The sequence below is a fragment of the Phyllostomus hastatus genome, unplaced genomic scaffold (assembly GCF_019186645.2).
Source record: "Phyllostomus hastatus isolate PE091 unplaced genomic scaffold, TTU_PhHast_1.1 phas_scaffold_11, whole genome shotgun sequence".
Lineage (NCBI taxonomy): Eukaryota > Metazoa > Chordata > Mammalia > Chiroptera > Phyllostomidae > Phyllostomus > Phyllostomus hastatus.
In genome coordinates, this window is record NW_025334005.1 from 196,819 (window position 1) to 217,218 (window position 20,400).

At 61.8% G+C, this 20,400-nt stretch overlaps 1 protein-coding gene across 4 annotated transcripts; it reads left to right on the forward strand.

Annotated features, from left to right (window-relative positions):
• The first annotated feature begins 151 nt into the window (after nt 1–151).
• Nucleotides 152–16,732, forward strand: LOC123829546 (actin-85C-like). 4 transcript variants are annotated; one of them, XM_045855374.1, is made up of 10 exons: nt 1,380–1,475; nt 5,526–5,627; nt 6,225–6,363; nt 8,175–8,303; nt 9,001–9,111; nt 9,451–9,535; nt 12,811–12,972; nt 14,869–15,057; nt 15,623–15,804; nt 16,505–16,732. In XM_045855374.1, the coding sequence occupies exons 3-10, from the start codon at nt 6,250–6,252 to the stop codon at nt 16,646–16,648; spliced, it is 1,116 nt and encodes a 371-aa protein (XP_045711330.1). In that variant the 5' UTR covers nt 1,380–1,475; nt 5,526–5,627; nt 6,225–6,249; the 3' UTR covers nt 16,649–16,732. The 4 variants fall into 4 exon arrangements, with proteins under 4 accessions (XP_045711333.1, XP_045711329.1, XP_045711330.1 ...); XM_045855373.1 differs by lacking the exons at nt 1,380–1,475; nt 16,505–16,732 and adding an exon at nt 1,238–1,258 and having other exon boundaries at nt 15,623–16,047; XM_045855377.1 differs by lacking the exons at nt 1,380–1,475; nt 6,225–6,363; nt 16,505–16,732 and adding an exon at nt 152–209 and having other exon boundaries at nt 15,623–16,047.
• The last annotated feature ends 3,668 nt before the right edge of the window (nt 16,733–20,400 follow it).

A 20,400-nucleotide genomic window follows, 5' to 3' on the forward strand; every position in this document is an offset into this window, starting at 1 on the left:
CGGCCCTGGCGCTGGGACGCTGCGTCAGAGCGCCGGGTGTCCGAGGGAGGGGCCTGGGGAGCGGCGTGCGTGCCCTCCCCCCAGGGCGGCGGCCCTCTGTTGCAGCCACTCCTGTGCGGGGTGTGGGAGTCCATCTGTCCGTCCGCCCCTGGAAGAAATCCCGGCTCGGCCTCCTGTCCCCCCCAGCAAGTGCAAGAAGATGCCAGAAGGTGGGTGCAGACCTGCGTCACACCTGGAGAGACGGGAGCCCGCGCCCGGGACAGGGAGGGGACGGGCAGGGGACAGGCAGGGTGGTGCCCCCATTCTTCAAGTCACAACAGGCCAAGCAAAGACAGGTGGCCTCCTGAACAGCCCGCAGGGGTCAGGGCCGGGGTCCCACCTGCCTGACTGGACGCGTTTCCCAGTGCCACTGCCCCGCCCTGCCCTCTCCGGCTCAGGGATGATGGGTCCCAGGCGTTTGTCCCAGGCGTTTGTCACAAGCCACCCGAGTGATGCAGATACCAGCGGGGGCGGGCAGCATGGCCCTGGGTGGCCGTGAGCAATGTGGATGGCGCCTCTTCCTTCTCCGGACGCTGAGCGAGTTCGTTGGAAGGAGGCTGGAGTGGGGTGGTTGTGAGCTCGGAGATTGGATTTCCCCGACCTGCAGCGCTGTGACCCTGGGCCGGTGGCCTGGCTGCACAGGGCGTCTCCGCCTGCTTTGAGGGAGGGGTCTAGGACCCGCCTGTCTCAGCTAGCTAGGTCTGTGTGCACTGGCACCTCTCTCTCTGCTCTGTCTCCGGCGCAGCTCGCCCGGCAAACGCCTGGCCGGCCGTGCCACCTCCCTTGCTCGCTCCCCTGTGTACGCGCTGCGTGGACGAGGCCCGCCCCTTCTCAGTCAAGGGCAGGGCGACCCAGGCCCCCCCACCTGTGTGCTCGGTGAGACGAGACCAGGCTGGCCCACGCCCTTACAAAGCACATCCTGTTCTCAGTGCAGCCACAGCCCCTGGGCCTCTGGGAGGACGGCCTGGCCTCCTGCGTCCTCCTCAGGGAAGGGCTGTGGGACTGTGCCCTGGGGCCAGTACCCCAGGGGCCGGTACCAGAGAGGGTACCAGAGAGCCGGGCCAAGGTGGGTGGAGGTGGTGCCCCCCAGGAAGAGGGCTCTGCCCTCTGGGCCGCACGAGGTGTGGACGCCCCCCAGAACAGGGCAGGTGCTGGAACCCCAGCAGGCACATTCAGAGCGGCCGCTGCCTGGAAGGTTAGAGCCTCCCGCCTCCTGCATGTGAGTCAGGGCCCCGCGTTCCGGCTCCCAGGCCCCTCCCTGCGGGAGGTTCCCGGGCACCGAGTCTGGGTCTCCGCCATGGAAGACTGGCTTTTCCAGTGTGCAACCAGCCAGGTGAACTGGGACCAGCTCCCACGGCCCCGCCAGTCCTGGCCCCAGCCTTGAGCGAGCTGCCTCGCACCCCCAGCTCCCCGTGGGCAGGAGGCACGCGCTCCCCGTGAGTTTCAGCCTGGGCAGCTTGCTCTGTGGGCAGCGGGTGTTAGTTAGGGTCAGCCTCCACTATCCATGCGGCGGGAACCAGAAGTGGGCGGGGACTGGGGCAGAGCAGGAGAGACCCCGCCCTTCCTGCTCCAGTCATTTCACTGCTACCTGGCAGCTGCTGCCTGGCGGGATGTTGTATCAAAGGAGACATGTCACCATCCCCCACCATCTAGCTCCCCGCCCGGCAGGCGCACAGCTCACACACCAGTCCCGCCGCCCTCTCCTCTCCGGGAAGCTCTGCAGGGAGGTGGGGCCGGCAGCCGTGGGCGTGGGACCCTGAGCGGCGGCTCCGCCTCTCCTGGAGCGCTCGGGAGGCGGAGGGACACAGAGGAGAGACGAGCGCTGATTGAGTAAAGCAGCTAAACCCCGGGCAGTGTGTCTGAGACGCGGTGTCCACACCCCGAGCAGGAGCAGACGTCGGGGTTCCAGAGACCAGGGGACCAGGGGAGCTGTCGCGGGGTGTGGGGGGGGGGGCAGTCCCAGCCCCCTGCCAGTCCTTCTGGTGACTCGGATGGAATGAGAACCAACCCTCATTTGAGAAACGGACTTTGCCAACATGGACTGAAGAAGAAACCGAAATCTCGAATAGCTCTCTATCAGTTAAAGAAATTGGATTCTTTGTTTTAAAACATTCCAAATCAGACACCACCGGACCCAGGTGCCCTGGCCTGTGGATTCCATCAGCGTTTCCAAGGAAATGACGCCCACAAAGTGGCACACCTCGGGGCACGACAGGGCGTCCCACGGCCCACGTCAGGAGGCCAGCACAGCCCTCGGCAGAGAACTTGGCAAGGGCATCATGAAAAAACAAAGCTACCCTCCGATGCCTGGTCCCAAATCCCCCCAGGCATCCTATCAGCACGCTGAACCCGCCGCATTCCCCAAGTCCAACGCGCCACCAGGAACCCCGGGCTGCCCTGGGGTCGCCACCTCGCTTCAACGTCGCCGAGAGACCCGTCATCGTGCTTCACCGCGTGAACAGAACGGAGAAGCCACAGGGCCCTGGCCCGGTGGCTCGATGGGAGGGGCATCCTGGGCACCAAGAGGTCGCAGGTTCGATTCCCAGGCAGGGCGCGGACTTTGGGTTGCGGGTTCGACCCCGGGTCGAGGCGGGTGCAGGGGGCAGCGGATCGGTGTCTGTCCCTCTCCCTCGGACAACAGTGGGTGCTGGGTGAGGGTTCAAAACAGTTTCCCAGGAAAACCGTTTGCTCACAGAAAGAGAAACATGTTGCGCAAACGGAGACGCTGGCTCAGGAGGGAAACTCGGCAAACCGGGACCGAAGCAGAATGTTCTGTGCCTGGCACAGGTTCTTTATCACCAAACAACCTGCAGCTGGCGTCGTAGCTCCTGGGGAGGCGCCAACTTCCGAGTCTCCCCGTGAGACAAGGGGCAACACAAGGGAGGCCTCCCTCACGTCCTGTTTACTTGGACTGGCGACCTTAGGGAGGACGAGGGGGCGAGGACATCAGCAGAAAGGCGTAGTAGACTGGAAAAACCAATTAAGTAAATTAGCTCACAAGACTGGTGTGCCGAGAGAGCTAACTCAGCAGTCCGGCCTCTCCAGAAGAGCCCGTCTGAGGGGAGGACCCCGAGTGGGCTCTGGGGGCGGGACTCAGCAGGGTGCCCAGCCGCTGTGACAGCTGTGCCTGAACGGTGGCACTGTAGGAACGACATGGTCTCGGCCGGACACCTGCCTTCCTTCTGCGTCTGGGCCCTGACGATGGGTAACAGGGCTGCGTAGTGACCGGGCTGCGTATGGGACCAGCCTTCAGAAAAGCCCTGGGCGCCAAGTCTCTGCTGAGCTGCCCCAGGCGCCTCCTGCACCGCGTGGTCCGGGGACCACGGCCTCCTCTCTGGCCTGCACCTCTGGGGGCCACCCACACGCCCGCTCCTTCAGCCGACTTTGATTCGTTCCTTATGCTGCAACATGCTGGTCCCCTAAGTCCTCCCATATGTCACCGAGCCTGAGGGTGGCCTCGGGGACCCTCTGGCACAACAGTGGGTGTAGGAAATCCAAAGGTGTCTGTGAATCATGATGAGGGAATTTATCCAGTTTGCAGGATCCAAGGTCAATGTTTCATTCCTACCCTAGCACAGAAATAAGTGGGGACATAAAGATTTTGGGGGAAAGCTCTTACTAGAGCATCCCAAACCAAGAAACTCTGAGAACGAAATTCAGTGTTGGAAACTAGAGACCCAGGATGCCCTGAGGTCTAAGAAGTGTTTGGGAGAGGACGTGAGGGGACCCTTGCAGGGAAGGGACGTCCCGTGCTTGCGCACTGCAGACAGGGCCAAGTGCCAAGGAGCCTCGCAAGTCTCGGGGGAAAGAGGGCTTTGAAATAGCAAATTTAAAAAAAATTTATTTTTAGAGAGGGAAGGGAGGGAGAAAGAGAGAGAGAAACATCAATGTGCGGTTGCTGGGGGTCATGGCCTGCAACCCAGGCATGTGCCCTGACTGGGAATCGAACCTGCGACACTTTGGTTCGCAGCCCGCACTCAATCCACTGAGCTATGCCAGCCAGGGCTGAAATAGCAAATTTTTAATGAAAAAATAATAAATACAGGCTTTTTGGTCCCATGGATACCCACAGGAGAAAAATAAAGTCACATCATAAAAAAATATTGAGATCGATCACTGACCTACACGTAAAAGGGAAACCAAGAAAATCTTAAGAAGTGAGAGACTGATCTTGGTTAGGCCAAGACTCATCAGCAGGACGATGGGAGCACTAGCCACTCAAGAAAAAGAACCTGGATTTGGGCAAAGCTAAGAACAAGGTCTCATCAGAAGACACCGGTGAGGGAGTGCAAAGGCGGTTCCGGAGGCATTCGCAATGACGCTTGTGGCCACCAGAGGGAGCTCGCGTGCAGCGTCGGTGAGGGCTTAGGAAGAAAATGCCGCACAAATGACTTTTCTTTTTTGTAATTTTTCAGCTGATTTTTAGAGAGAGAGGAAGGGAGAGGAAACGTCGGTTCACCGTCACACTGACTTATGCCCTCATGGGTTGATTCGTGTATGCGCCCTGGCTGCAGATCAAGCCCACAACGGTGGCATATTGAGACAATGCTCTAACCCACTGAGCTAGGGGGCCCGGGCCAGGCAAGTGACTTTTTCCCAATGAGAAAGTGACTTGGACAAAGTGACTGATGAACGTGAAGACACACCCAGTGCCATCTGCCACCGGGAAAATGCAAATGAGACATGCAGAGAAGGCAGAGGATGGTCCGGGGCGGGGTGGGGAGGGGGGCGGCGCTGGGCAGTGGAAGGGGACAGACCCACCTCCTGGGGACCAGACACAGTTCATGTCTTGATGCTCTTACACGGGGCAGGCAGGTGAGGCAAGTGCCCCACAGTCACCTTAAATGCACGCGCTGTGTCTCCTGCCCCAGTCTATCTCTGTGCAAGGAAGGCGCCAGGCCGGCCGGCATGCACACAGAGGAGCAGAAGCCCTGGCTCTCTCCGGCTCCACCCCCCACCCCAGAAGGCCCCGGGGAGGTGGTGCTGGGGCTGGCGTCCCTGCGGTCCTGGGCGGGACTCATCCCTGGAGGGCCGCACGCTCGAAGCCACGGAAAGCACGCACAGAAACAGTGGGAAGCAAACGTAACTCCTGACGGGAGGCAGGTGGGGCCCTGTCAGGCAGGCATTGCCCCCTGAGGTCACCGCTGTTACAGCACAGTGTGATTGTTGTGCGGGCTGCTGGCCCCCGCCCCCAGGAGGGGCTCCCCGCACCCAGGCCCGGCTTTAAGGAGGCAGAGAGGCCGTGGCTTCTGGAGAGGTGCGTGTGTGTGGACAGACGGGCACTCTGCGGGGCTCAGATCCCCGGACACTCGGTCGCAGGGAGCAGTCCGCCCCCCGGGGGCAGGGAGGGGCTGGCAGGCACCCGGCGGCTGCCCGCACACAACCGCTCTCCTGCGGCTCCTCGTTCCCGCAGCTCTGCTTTGGCCTGGGTGTTTCCACAGTTGCATCAAACTCTTTCGGAATCTTCTTCTTCTTCGTTTTACTAGGAAGAGGAAATGTCACTGAGCAAGACCAACAACTGCTGAATAACCAGAAACCCCCTTGAGAGTCAGACCCACAGGGGCCGTGCCCCGTGGTGGGCGCTCACGGTGAGAGGGAGGGGCAGCGGCGGGGACCTGGGCCTGGAGCGGGGGGCACCTCGGGGCTGCTGGGTGTGTTAGCGGGGGGCACCTCGGGGCTGCTGGGTGTGTTAGCGAGGTAGTGTTTTCTCTTGACACTTCTTCTATGCTGGCCAGCGCGGCTCAGCAGGCTGGAGCATCGTCCCATAACTGAACAGTTGTGGGTTCGATCCCTGGTCAGGGCACCTACAGGGGGCAGCTGATCGATGTTTCTCTCTCACATCAAAGTTTCTCTCTCCCTTTCTCTCTGTCATCAATAAACACATGCTCGGGTGGGGACTGAAAAAGAAAAAAGTGCTAGGGGAGCTCCCCACGGCCCTTCTCCTCCGGGGCCACCCCGTGTCAGGGGCACCGAAAGCCCGCCCTTCCCGAGGAGCGGCCACAGCATGCAGACAGGGGCTTGCCCCCCAGGAGGGCCCGCCCTGGGTGTGGGAAGCCTCCTGCAAGGCCACGCGGGGCGCCCCGTGCATCCCGTGGGCTCCGAGCCCGAGGCCACGCCTGGCAGAGCCTGGCCCGGGCGGGGCGAGCACCTTGCAAACCGCAGGAATCACCGTCCCGTCCCCGCAGCCCCGCCCTGGTCACAGCCAGCACCATGAAGGTGCCCCTTGTCGGCGACTTCGGCTCCGGCTTCAGCAAGGTGGGCTTCTCGGGGATGGGGACGCCCCTCGCCGTGTTCCCGACCATCCTCGGGAAACTTAAGCACGACGTGAGTGATCGGGGGTCCTCCCCAGGGTGGCGCTCGGCCCGGGGGTGGCCGCCGGGATGGTAGCCCCGACCCCTCCCATGGGCTGGCGCAGTCAAACACTCAGAGCAGGCAGGGGCCTGGGGCAGCGGCAGCAGAGGTATGCTGGGTGCTCGGCCGGCGAACCCAGAGGACCGGCGGTGCGCCCCACTCCCACCCCCGGCTCTGCCTCAGCAGGCTGGGGGCCAAGGGCTCGTGTCTCCAAGCTGAGTGCCAGGCTGGTCTGCGAGGACCACAGACTTGGACGGGGCCGGCCGGTGACGCAAGTTGGAAAAGCAGACAGTTGCGCAGAAGGAACCACAGTGCCCGTCTGGGTGCTTTTTGCCTTTCTCCCTTTAAAAAAAAAAAAGATTTTATTTAATTTTAGAGAGAGGGGAAAGGAGAGAGGAAGAGGGAGAGAAACATCAATCTGTGGTTGCCTCTCATACGCCCCCTACTGGGGACCTGGCCCACAACCCAGGTACATTCCCATATTGGGAATTGAACCAGTGACCCTTTGGTTTGCAGGCTGGCGCTCAATCCACTGAGCCACACCAGCCAGGGCTGCCTTTCTCCCTTATAAGAGCGGTGTGGGCACTGAGAAGCAGCTGTACCTTTAAGACACACAGGGGCCCACTACTGCCCAGGGGCAGCAGACACGGTGGGGACTGCGGGGGACTGGGCAGGGCCATGTCTGTCGGGCATTCTGTCCTGCCTTTTCACTGACACGTGAGAGTGGGTGGGGTGGGCGACTCCACCTAATCCTGATCCCCCGAACGGCACTGCCCGAGGAGCCGTCTGGATGTCGTTGTCCCGCGTGACCGGCACCAGGGTAGGGGCTCCCAGAGGGCCCGCAGCTTCCGGGGCTTGCCGCCGGGGGATCTCGCCCCACGCCCACAGCGCTCCACCTAAACGACGGCCCCTGAGATGCGAAGCTCCGTGCCGACCTGCTGTGGCGGCCTCCACAGCGGGCCTGTCCCTGGAACCCCCGGCACCGTCATGGCGTGTCACTGCCGCTGCCCCGCACCCTGCAGCCCAGGCCCTGGGGCCCAGGACACTGCAGCGGCATTGTGCCGTGACACCAAGGCCACCGACCGAGCAGGGCAGGGACACCCAGGCAGACCCCTGGGAGACACGGGGCTGCCCTGATAGTGACTTTGGCTCCGGAACTCCCGACGGCCGGGCCCAGCCTTCCCTCAACGGCAGAGCGCCCCGGGCCCCCTGCCCAGCCCTCTCTGCGGCGCCTGGGCCCAGACCGGGACAGCGGCCAGAGGTCTCTCCTGGGTGGCCGGCACCCTCTGTGGGTTCTCTCACGCCCGCATCCTGTCTTGGTGTCTGCTTGAAGGTGGGCCCAGGTCAGCCCAGGGCCAGCCACAGGGCCCCTCTGAGTGACAGAACACACGGTCCAGTCCGAGAGGAGCTAGGTCCCTCTTCCTAAAAGTGGCAGAAATGAAGTCAAACTGCAGACCCTCTCCCCGCCGACGTCCCGGAGTGAATGTGGAAGCTGGTGCCTCCCTGCCCACGGCCCCTCCATCCCCCGCCTGCTCCGTGGTCACCCCCGGGTCCTCGCGTCACTGTGGGCCCCACGGGCATCCCAGCAGGGGTCCCTTGGGAGCGCCTGACCCTCGCAGGGCCTTTGCGGAGACCTCCCTGGGCGTTTGTCCGGCCGGAGAGGGACACGGAGGCCGGCACAGGGACCGGAGCTGCCCGACAGCAGGCCGCAGCCCGTGGGGCCGCACACACAGGCTGAGTGCAGGCGGCCGGCCCCCGAGACCTGTCCCGCCCGCGTTTTCCAGGGCCTGCTGGTGGGCCTGGACGAGAAGGACTGGTTCCTGGGGGACGAGGTGCAGAGCCGACTGGCGGAGCTCAACCTGCTGCGCCCCATCTGCCGGGCCAGAGTCACCAACTGGGACCACATGGAGAAGGTGGGCTGCCGCTCTGCTGGGGGGAAGGGGGTGCCGGTCACGGGGCCCCTGCTGCCTCGGCACCTGCCCAGGGACGGCCCGCGGCACCCAGGGCTCCCGCAGTGGCCCGGCTCCCCGTCCCTGCCGCCGCCTTAGTCTTGGGCTTCCAGCCTCCAGAGTGGGGGACGTGAGCGTCCGTGGTTTCAGCTACCGTCTGGGGGGCTTGGCCCCGTGGCCCCAGGGGACGCGCCCTCTGGGCTTTCCAGCAAGGTCCTCTTCCCCGTCCTCCTCAGCTGTGAGGCAGGGACGCCATCCGCTTTCCAGCAGAGGGACTGGGCCCTGGAAGGTTTAGCCGCTTGCCCGGCACCTGGCAGGCCGGGCGGGGCGGGGCGGGTCGGGACCTTGGCCCGGTCTGCGCCCCATGCCCTCTCAGGGCGCCCACGCCCCTCCCTGAGGCACAGGCTTGCCGGTCATCTTGGGGCTGAGGTCTGTCCCCCGGGAGACCACGAGGCCCTTTCCACCCCTGTCCTGTGGAGGCCACACACACACACACACACACAGGGATGGGGGCCGTGACCTCTGCAAAGCCATCCTGTCTTCCCTGCTGAGCCGAGTTGCGTACGCCGCCGAAGAAGCTACTGCCGTGTAGACGGTCTGCCCGCTCGCCGGTACACCGAGCGCTTGGGCGTACCTCACGGCGTCCCCCGCCCGCCCCCAGATCTGGCACTACTCCTTCTACCGGGTGCTGTGCGCCGCGCCGGAGCAGCACCCTCTGCTGCTCACCGAACCGCCCTCCTCCACCCCGTCCGCCAAAGAGAAAGTGTCGCAGGTAAGCGGCCAGGGGGCAGGGGGCAGGGTGGAGCCGGGGCTGGCCTGCCTTGGGTGTCCTCTTCGCTTTGCTCGACGAGATCGCCCCCTAGGAGTGCCCAGGAGGCCCGTCTTGACCCTGCCGCGCTGGGACCAGGCGTCTGGCCTGCAGTTGACACTCGGCCACCAGCTCTTGTGGGCTCTTTGTTGCCGTGAAACAAGCAGTTGCCCCGGGCCCTGGTGCCCCATGGAGCTGACGTGTCCAGCTCCCTGGCCCCGTCGCTGCACCCCTCTAGGGGTGGGGGGCAGGTGCCTCCTGCCCGCCGGCCTGGCTGCCAGCCTCCCCAATGCTGCCCCGCAGATCCTGTTCGAGACCTTCAGCGTGCCTGCCCTGTATCTAGCCAACCAAGGAGTCCTTTCTCTCTACGCCTCCGGCCTCACCTCTGGTGAGTGACCTGACCTGGGGCGGAAGCCCCGCCCCCTCACTTCGGCTGCCCATTCCCTGCTCCCTCCCCGCACCTGTGAAAGGAAACAACACTCCACCGAATGCACCCCTGCCAGCCCTGTCCCAGCCTCCTCCCCTCCTCCCCCTCCTGGGCTGACAGCTCGCTCCCACTTCACTCGCGTGTCCCCCCTCCCTGTGGCAGCAGCATCGAGGTGTGACGGACGCACAGTCTCGTGCCCACGGTTAGCATGCACCCTTGGCTCAGCTGTGACACAGGGACACACTCATGACACCATCAGTGCAGCCAAGAGGAGGAACGCACCCGTCACCTCTGCACGTCTCTCTGCCACCCCCACGCTGCCCCCTGTCCAGCCTGCCCCCAACCCCCAGTCTGTCCCAACAGATGAGTCTGCGTTTCCTGGAATCCTGTATAAATGCAATCAGTCAGTATGTGTGCATTTTATATGGCTAACCCCCCGCAGCATACTTGTTTGCAGACTGTCGTTTGTATCAATAGTTCGTTTCTTCCTGTTGCCGAGTTGTATTTCACTGCTCGACTCACCACACTTTGCTTCTCTACCGAGCTCTGAGTGGACATTCATTGGGTTGTCCCTAGCTCCGGGCTGTTGTAAATCAAGCCGGGCAAACATTTGTGTGGAGGGCTTTATGTGGACACCTTCATTTCCTGCGGGTAAATGTCTAGACATGAGGCAGCTGGGTTGTGGGGCAGGCGGATGCTCAACTTTTCAAAAAACCACCAAGTTTGTTGCCAAAGCCCGGCATTCCTCCGGCCCTGTGTGAGCGCTCCAGTTCCTCCATGTCCTCGTCAGCACTTGGAATGGTCGGTCTTTGAATTTTAGCCACTCTGATAGGTGTGCAGTGGCAACATAACATGATTTGCTTTGCATTTCCCTAGCAACCAGTGACGTGGAGTGCGTCTTCGTGAGTTTATTTACCGCCCGCCCATCTCCCGCAGCCAAGTGCGTTGAAACGCTTCGCCCGGTCTCTCACTAGGCTGTGCAGGTGGAGGAGTCTTGCGGCTGCGGCCTCGGGTCCTGGCTGCGTCCACCGGCAGGCGTGTTTGCGGCTGTCGGCTCCCAGTCTGTGGCCCGACTTCCCGCCTCCTGCCGTGTCTCTGGCCAGCAGCGGGAGTTTCCCACTCTAATGCATTGTCCAGCTCATCAGTTCGGTTTTCTGTGGGCCCTTGTTCTGGTGTCATGTCTCAGAAATCCGTGCCGAACCCGCAGGCCTCCTGCCGTGTTTTATTCTGACAGTTTCACGGTCTGTGGTTTCGCCTCCTGCGCTGGGCCCGTTTCTAATACACTTTCACTCCGTATGAGGTGCGAGCGAAGCATTTTTATGCAAATGGCCCATTGTTCCCCCGTTATTGGTTGGAAAGACGCCACCGTCTTCCTTGAATTCCCTCTGCACGGTGGTCGGAAAGTCACTTGTCAGCGTGTGTGACCTGCTGGCATATTTCTGTCCTTCTTCTCCTGTCCTACCGGTCTGCTTGTGGGCTAATGATGCACCTTCTCTTGACTGACCACTGCGGCTTTCTAAGTCTCCAAACAAGACAATGTTAGCGTGTAATGCACAGCCTCAGTCTCTTCTCTTTGGGGATGTGTCGGCCATGCCGAGTTCCTTACATTCCCACTTTAGAGCTAGTCTGTCGACCTCAAACCCGAAGGCTTCTTTGGGGTTCGGTCGGGATTGCACTGCATCTACAGACTAATTTGGGGAGAGCTCATGTCTTAGCAACACCGATTCTTCCAACCGATGACTACGGCGGGTGAGTCCTAGTGCAAGCGGCGTCTGCATTTCAGCTTCGGGTTGTTTCTGATTTTTGTGCATTGATACTGTGTCTGGTCCCCTAATTAGACTCCTGTATGGTCCTGGTAGCTCTTTTTGTAGATTTCACAGAATTTTCTACGTAGGTAATCCCGGTGTCTACAGGGAGTTTTAATTCTTCATTTCCAAACGGGATGCTTCTCACGGCTTTTTCTCGCCTGGCTGCTCTGGCGAGAACCTCCAGCATGAAATGTGTCTCGTTCCTGATTTTAGAGGGAGATCGTTGTCTCACCGGGGGGTTCAGTGTCAGCTGGAGGCTTCCCGTAGGCAGGCTTTATCGAGGTGAGGGAGTTCTTCAGGATGAGAGTGAGGCTTTTTTAATGAATGGAGGGACGTTGAATGTCATCAGATGCATCTCCTGCACCTGCTGATACGACGCTACGGATTTCCCCTTAGTTCTCTCACGTGGTGAATTACCTGGGCTGACCTTGGATACACTGTCGGATTCAGTTTGCTGAGCTTGTGCTCAGGAGTCTAGTGTCTGCGAGTGTCAGGGCTGACGGTCTCTCCTTGTCCGTCAGGTGGTGTGCGGCCTCTCAGGGACCACTGTCCTCCGTCACCCGACATCTAGTATCTTGGAACTGGTTCTCTGTACTGTGCCCTCTTTTTCACGTGTTTCTGGCAGAAAGCGGGGTTCACCCCTTTTCCCCATTGTGGCCAGTGGTGCTCATCTTGACTCATTTTGCTGCCTTTAAACTTGAAGTTTTTAAATATTTGTGTTTTTTTTGTTTTTATTTTTTAATTTTTAAAAAAATTTAAATTTATTTTTAGAGAGGGAAGGGAGGAAGGTAGAGAGAGAGAAAGAAACATCAATGTGTGGTTGCTGGGGGCCATGGCCTGCAACCCAGGCATATGCCCTGACTGGGAATCGAACCTGCGACACTTTGGTTCACAGCCCGCACTCAATCCACTGAGCTACGCCAGCTGGGGCTTAAACTTGAAGTTTTTGGTTACTAGGCTTAGCAGGTGAAAGCAGCCAACCCCCCAGGCCCTGGTCAGCTGTGGGCAGCCCCAGAAGGAGCTGCCTCACACAACATGAGGCCACGTGTCCTCGTCACCATGTCACACCCTCTCTGACCAGCACAGAGCGCGCTGAAACCCACGCCTCCTCCAGGCATCCGGACACCCGACACTCCAGTGCCTGCCGAGGGGTGCCGGTCCGTTCGGTGCTCGGGCTGTCCTCCTCTTCAGCAGCTGCTGCTGCTGCGCGTGCGTGTCTGGGTCAGTAGGCGCGTCTGCGAACTTCTGTCCAGAGCGGTCAGCCCCAAGTCTGACCAGAGGCCCTCCGACCAGCGCACTGGCTGCGGGGAAGATGGCGCGGTCCCAGGCCCGAGGCATCCCCGCCAGACTGCGCCACCCCCGCCGGCTCGCCAGTGGGTGAGGGCGGCCGCGCCCTGCGTGCTCGCTGCCAGGTGCTCTCTCGTGCAGGAACAGCCATCGAGTCCGGAGAAGGGATGACGCACTTCGTGCCCGTCAGTGAAGGCTGCCCCCTGCACCAGTCCACCATGAAGATGGAGGTGGCCGGTCAAGACATAACCCTGTACCTGATGCAGCTCCTGTCGGCCCAGGGGAACTCCTTGATAAGCACAGGTGGGACGTTGCTGTGTTGGCGGGAGACACCAGTCCCTGGGGGCATAGTTTTTTGGCTTCTTCACCCTACAGCCCTCAGTGTAAAGCTAAGGCTGCTTGACCAGCATCCAAGTTCTAATGATGACCCATCTGTGTCTGCGGACACTTAGTTGTTGATGATGACAGTGAGGATGACGATGGTAGTGGTGATGGTGGTGATGGTAGTGATAATGGTGATGCTGGTGATGGTGATGATGGTGATAGTGGTGGTTGTGATGGTGATGGTGGTGATGGCGATGATGGTGATAATGATGATGATGGTGGTGGTGATGGTGGTGATGACAGTGATGGTGGTGATGGTGCTAATGGTGATAATGATGGTGGTTGACGATGGTGGTGGTAGTGATAATGATGGTGATGGTGGTGATGCTGATGGTGATGATGGTGATGACAGTGGTAATGGTGATAATGATGGTGATGGCAGTGATAACGGTGATGGTGACGGTGGTGGCGGCAATGCTGGTGACGGTGTGAAATGACGACACTGACGATCAGCCACACAGGACGTGTCCTGTACCAGGCACTGAGCTCGGTAAACACTCCCCACACATTCCTTCGCTGCTTCCTGCCATGATGACGACCAAGGATCTCCACTGCAGGAGGAAGAGGCTGAGGAAGTTTAGGTGACTCCCACCTCCCTTGACTAGTAGTAGGTACAGCTGCCGCAATGTGAACCAAGGACTTCAGGTGCAGAAGTGCCTGTCCCCCTGCTCACCCCGTCCCTGGACTGGACGCCACCCCCCACACAAGCCTACAGCCCAGTGTCGCACCACGTGGGCTTCTCGGTCACGAGGCCTGCGTCCACGCCAAGTGAGGGGTGGGGCCCTTGGCACAGCAGGGGTCAGAGCAGAAGCACGGGAGAGCGGGGGGCTCGGCTGGGGCGGAGCCGGGTGTCCAACGGGGTCTGTACGGCATTGCCCCCTCTCGTCCCCTCAACAGTTCTGTGGGTGGCGGTGAGTCCTGTCCTCGCGGGTGAGGAAAAGGGAGGTTTTTTAAGTGGAGGATGAACTTGCATAACACCGGGCGCTTGGTAAACGGCAGAGGCGGGATTCGAATGTAGATTCGTCTCACCGAAACCCGAAGTAGGCGAGGAAGGGGCAATGCAGGGGGTGTGCAGCGTCCCAGAGGCGAAGAGCAGAGGCGGGCGTGGCTGAGCCTGGGTTGTGGGAGGGAAAGAGTCGAGAAGGAGCCGACGAGTGTGGCAGGTGGGAGCTAGAAGACCAGGGCAAGGCCAGGTTAGGGTGGGGGGCGGCGAGGGGGAAGCCAGATGTCCGTGGGCCGAAGCATCGGTGTGATTCCCAGGAGAGCTGGTGCAGGGGTGCCCGCTGACCCACACCCAAAAGCAGCGGTAAGAGAAATCTAAAACTGTGGCACCAGAAGGCGTAGCTGGGCCCCAAACCTGCCGTGTGTCGCCCAGAGGGGTCGGAGTGTGCCCTTCCAGACACTGCCGGGGGAGGGGCTCGGCACGGCCTGGGCGGAGGAGGGGTCGCTGTGAGCGGCTCGTGGTGGGGTTGGGACACCCACCTACTTCAGTGGGTGATCGCAGTGACTTGGAGGTTCTGACCCCCCAGACGCACATAGGGAGTGGGTTCACCCACGACCTTCAAATGAGGACGTTGTCAAACGCTCGCACCTCCTTGCCCACGCCGCGGTTCTCCCTCCTCCCCCACACACCCGGGCCCCAGGGCAGCCTGCAGGTCAAGAGGCGGAAGTAGAAACGGCAGCATCGGTGCCGCCCGTCCCCGCTGCGAGCAGCTGTGTCTCCGGGGAGACGCTCCCTCCCTGGGGGGCAACGCGTGTGTGAGCCCTGTCTCACGCCGCTTCCCACTTCCACCTGGCCCTCTTCCTCGTCCCCAGGGGACCGGGAGTGCGTCCGGCACCTGAAGGAGAAGCACTGCTATGTGGCTGTGGACTTTGACAAGGCGAGAACGGAAGCCCCCACGCCTCCCCCCACAGAGAAGTGCCTCCTGCCCGACGGCCGCGAGGTGACGCTCGGCCAGGAGAGGTTCTTCGGCCCGGAAGTGCTTTTCCAGACCGACCTCATAGGTGAGCCCCAGGGGAGGCGGCGCAGGGGCGGGCACAGACATGGGCGGGGGGCGGGGGGTGGCACGGTGTCGGAGAAAAGGAGGTGGGTGGGCGGGAGCGGACGCTCCTTTGAGGAGCAAATAGTAGCAAGTCAGTGCCCCACTGCAGAAGTTCCTCTGATGTCCACGGTCACTTATGAAGCACCTACTGTGTGCCTGTCCCTTAGCTGGTGGTCGTTCGGAGGTCGTAGCCTGTCACCCTCCCCCTACTCTCCTATTATGCCCTTTCACAGCCCAGGAGTCCCAGAGGGAGTGTGAGCTATCTGTCCAGTGGGGCCAGGCTGGGCGGCACGCCTCTCCTGGTGCATTATTTATACGCCAGCCACTTACAAAATGTCCTGAATTTAAGACAATTAAAGCAGAAATGCGGAACCACAGGCTGGGAGGGAGCTTGAAAAGTGTGGCTGGTGCAGAGATTTCAGACGAGTGTTGGGTCGGCCCAGCGCTGGGCAGGGCAGACAGAAACGGTGGGGCCCGCCACTCCCACTCAGGCCCCGCCCCCTCCTGCCCGCCCCGCCCCCGCGCAGGGAGGCACACCCTGGGCGCCCACATGATCGCCTTCCGCTGCGTCAGTTCCTGCGACCCCGCCCTCTGGAAGATTCTCTTCGACAACATCGTGCTGTCTGGCGGCACCGGCTCCTGCTTGGGCCTGAGGTCCCGGATGCAGAGGGAGCTGTGCGCGCTGGTGTCGCCTACGATCGCCGTGGAGGTGCGTCCCCCCAGGCACCCAGGGCAGACAGCGGATGGCTCGCTTCCCTGTCCTGCCTGTGCGGCACCGTGGGCCATCCCCAGTCGGTGTCGGCCCCCCTTCCCACCCCTTCCCCTCCTCGCGCACTTGTCCCGTGTGCTGGGGCCCGTGGGCAAGTCCGCGAACCTGGAGCGAGTGCCCTGAACCTTCCAGAGCCTCTGGCGTCCTGTGGGCCAGGGCAGGTGGAGACGGCCCCACCGCAGCACTGCGCCCTGAGTGCGGGGTGGGGAGGACCGGCATCGGTCAGTGTGGGAGCGCGGGGACGCGAGAGCCGGGCCCGAGGGGCTAGACAGCAGTGCTGGGCGTAGGGGGAGATCACTCCGCCTTGCAGTGCTTGGGAATTTTTTTCTTACCTGCATTTTAAAATGTTTTCTCAAAATACACAAGGCTTACACGTAGACGTTATATACGTATAAACGTGCCATGCGTTTGAGCGTGAACCCGAGGAGGCCACGGGAGGTGGGAGGTGGACTCAACACCTTTAAAGGTGGAAGGGGCTGCGTTTTCCGGGGGAAGAGGTTGGTGCAGGGCTTGGACTGTGTGGCCGCAGTTTAGAGGAGTATTTTGACTCCCGTTTCTCCTGCTCTATCTCCCTCCCCTCCCCTCCCCTCCCCTCCCCTCCCCCATCCCCCCCTTTCTGCTCTTCCTCGACCCCATCCAGGTATCCACCTGCCCCTTTTCCAAATACGGTGCCTGGGTGGGCGGCTCCATGCTGTGCTCCCTCTCCACCTTCAAGGACATGTGGGTCACCAGCAAGGAGTACCAGGACATGGGGTCCTCCATGGTCTGCAGGCGGTCCTTCTGACTGGCAGCTCCTGGAACCCTGTTGCCCGTCCCAGCAGCGCCACCCCTGGCCAAGCCTCACGGTGGCTGGGAACAGAACAAGCAGATGTCCCAGAAATAAAATTCCCGCAAAATCATAAGTCCAAGAGATATTTCACTCCCCCGGGGGTGGGGGGCAGCCAGCAGGAACACAGGCCACGGATCTTTTCGCCCCGTGGGTGCATGCGGCTCCGGACCCCACCGCGCGGAGGAAATCGGGTCTAGAGCGGGCGAGAGCTTCACGTCACGATTCACACGCCCGAGCCAGCTGTCATGTCTGACCCAGTGAGTGACAGCACCACCCCGGCACTGCTCAGCCAGGGTCCTCAAAACGGTTCCCGGCTTTTCTCTTTGATAGCCACGTAGAGCACCAGTCAATTCACTGATTCCTCCCGCAGACTCTGTAGAACCCGCCCCTTCTCCGCACTCCACCAGTCTCCCGAGCGGCCCGGCCCCTCTGTTGCCTGTCTCTGGGGTTCTGCCACTGCCCCCTCCCGCCCAGAGGTCCCCACGTCCTGGCACCCAGCAGCCAGGGCGATCTGAGACACACAGGTGTGACCACAGCTGTCCTTGGAGCCACAGGGAGACGGCACCGCACCCCCACGGGAAGGGTGGCCGTCAGAACACAGGAAACAAGCGCTGGCGACCAGGTGGAGCAGGGGGAAGCCGGTGCCCTGCCCGTGGGACATAAAGCCGGGCGGCCACCGCGGGAAGCCGTGTGGAGGCTCCGTGCGGAGTCACCATGTGACCCAGCAGTCCTGCCTCTGGGGACAGACCCCAGAGCCGGAAGCAGGGGCTGGAACGATGGCGCACCTGAGTTCCCAACAGCGCTGCTCACAGCAGCCGGAGGTGGGAGCCGCCCAGGCCGACTGGACAAGGAAAGCGTGGCCCGCTCACCCCAAGGGCGTCATTCGGCCTCCAAACAAGGCCGTTCTGATGCCCGCTCCGGCCTGGATGGACCTCGGGGACCATCTCGTGCTGGATGAGACCGGCCAGACCCAGAAGGACGGAACTGTGTGCCCCACTCACGGGAGGTCCCCGGGGTGGGGGTCAGATCGCGGAGACGGAGAAGGAGCCGGTGGCGCCAGGGGCTGGGGGAGGGGCGGGGGCCGGGGGTAATGGGGACAGGTGCCCGTTTGGGCAGGTGAGGAGGTCCTGGTGGGACACAGCGTGAACGTGCCCGATGCCACGGTGTGCACGCCCGAGGGGGTTCGAGCGTTGGCCGTGTGGCTCTGGCGGGTTTCACGTTGAGTGTGTTTCAGCACAGTAACGAGCGTTAGCGCCCTCGGCGGCCTGTCTCCCCTGGAGGGAGCGGCAAGGCTTCACCTGGGTCTCCGGCTGCGTCACCTGCATGCTGCCGCCTTTGGAATGCCACCTCCCCCACCTGCCCTGGCTCGTCCCACCCGATCCCGCTGCCCACGCTGCATCCTGCTCATAGCTGAAACACCTTCGCCGGGAGGCCTTTCCTGACCACGATGCCCGGCCCCTCCTTGTTGAACGAACAAGTGAGCGAGCGAATGAATGAAAGAAGGACACGAACAAGAACATACGAAAGGCTGAACAGAAAGTGGGCAAAGGGTGGGACCCAGCAACCCCCGCAGAGAGAACCCAAGCAGCCGACAAACCTGTGAACTGGTTGGTGCTCACCCCCCAGGACGGGTTCCCTGGACCGTGCTCGGTGGAACGGAGGCTCTCACAGGCCAGCAAGAACGCACCCTGAGACAGGAGCGGGGTTCTCCTTGACACCTGCGCAGGCAGGCGCCAGGACGGCAGAGGACCCCAAGTTCACAGGCAGCTTGTAGGGAGGCGGGAGCCCCCACTCGCTGTCACAGGTGCTCTGGACAGTGCAGGCCGGGCCCTGAGCTTTGCCTCAGCGGCTCTCACCCACCCACGGGACACATTCCCCTGACACCCACCGCAGTGTCTGCACAGACACGGGGACAGACCGGGACAGAGCGTGGTGGATGCACACCCTCTGTCCTGCGTTGTAGTTAGCAGTGGTGACATCGATCCACACAGACGGGGTGAAGCATCGTAAAGGTCTGTGTTGGGTTTTCCTTTTAATCTTCACCTGAGGATGTTTTTATTGATCTGAGAGAGACAGGGGGAGAGAGAGAAATCAATGTGGGAGAGCAACATCGATCAGTTGCCTCTCGTGCACGCCCCGACTGGGGATTGAACCTGCAACCTCAGCGTGTGCCCTGGCCAGAACTCGGACCCAGCACCGTGTGGTGCCTGGAGCGACGCTCCAAGCCACTGAACTCCCGGCCAGGGCCGGGCTGAGTTTTCAGCGGGAACAGAAGAAAGTCTGCAGCCCAGCGCCGCTCTTCCATTTCCCATTCACGTCGCCGTCCTTGGTGCGCAGAACCGAACAGTCAGACACGCCCAACCTGGGTCAGGACGCTTTCTGAGCAGCGCCCGGCAGGGCCACTGTCGGCTCGGTGGCCACATGGCTGCCCGCAGAGAGATGGCCCGGGGACAGCGCCTGAGTCACTATCGACGTCAGGGACGACGGTGGACACAGTCTGACGCATTTCCAACTTCCTGCCCCGGTGCCCTTCTGTCTGCACTGCCCTCCGGGGCTGCTTCCCCTCTCATCTGCCCTCGGTGGGGTCAGCTCCGTTCTCTTCGCTCTGCGGGTCTCTCTGCTCCGGACGTTGCCTGTAAGTGGGACCACAGGGCCTGGTCTTCTGTGCCTGGCTTACTTCCCACGCTGGAGTGTTTTCAGGGGGCTCCCATGTTGCAGCGGGCATCAGTCACTCCTTTGTATTGCTGAGTAGTGTTCCATTGTATGGGTGGACCACCCACCCATCCGTCTGTCCATCCCTGTACCCACCCACCCATCCATCCGTCTGTCCATCCCTGCACCCACCCATCCATCTGTCCATCCCTGCACCCACCCACCCATCCATCCGTCTGTCCACCTACCCACCCACCCACCCATCCATCCCTGCACCCACCCACCCACCCATCTGTGCCCCCTACTTGGTGGAAGGCAAGGCTGGGACAGTCGGGGGCACTGCAGGCGAAAGGCCTCGCATCAGACATGACGCTAACATTTTAAAACAAACAGGACCAAGTCGCAGAAAAGCTGGCACTGGCTCGGCCCTGAGGACGGCCTGGCTCGCCCTCTGTGAGCCTGCCCCAAGCGCGGCCACGCGTGACGCCCCTCGGCGGCGATGTCACGGGGGAAGAAGCAGGTGCCGGGGTCACCCCCACTTCGGGGAACAGGAACAGAAGCACCAAGTCACACCGCTGAGGCCCCCACCCTGGGGGGGTCGGCCGGCCCTGCGCTCCTCTGCACGACGACCAGACGCACCTGAACCCGTGGAGTGGGGCGTGTGGCCCCTCGGGGAACGTGCCGCTCTGGGGACAGGGCAGGAGTGAGCGGGCCTGACAGCGCGGCCGGAAGCAGGTGCGAGGAGAACAACCTGTATTTACACCCCGAGAGTTAGGCGTCCCCCACGACGTGTCCCGCACGCCCGTGCCCAGAAGGCTGGCTTGCCCCCTCTCTGAAGCAGCGGGATCCCTGCATCCGGCAGGTGATGTGCGTTAGCTGCTGGAGAGCGAGTTCCTCCCGTGAAGTGCATGCCAATTAGCGGTCCTGATAGCCCGTTACAGCTTAATTAGATGCCGGGAATTGCTTTGTTAGAAGCCAACTGAGAGACTGAGGTAAATAACTGAGAACTCAGCCCCCAGATGACTCTCCCGTTCCTGGAGAGTCGGTCCCCCGCC

Excerpts from the sequence above, each read along its gene's own strand:
- LOC123829546 (XM_045855373.1), top strand. The coding sequence starts at position 6,250 with ATGAAGGTGCCCCTTGTCGGCGACTTCGGCTCCGGCTTCAGCAAGGTG. Across the intron at positions 6,364-8,174 it reads TCGGGAAACTTAAGCACGAC|GGCCTGCTGGTGGGCCTGGA; the intron begins GTGAGTGATCGG and ends CGCGTTTTCCAG. Across the intron at positions 8,304-9,000 it reads ACTGGGACCACATGGAGAAG|ATCTGGCACTACTCCTTCTA; the intron begins GTGGGCTGCCGC and ends GCCCGCCCCCAG.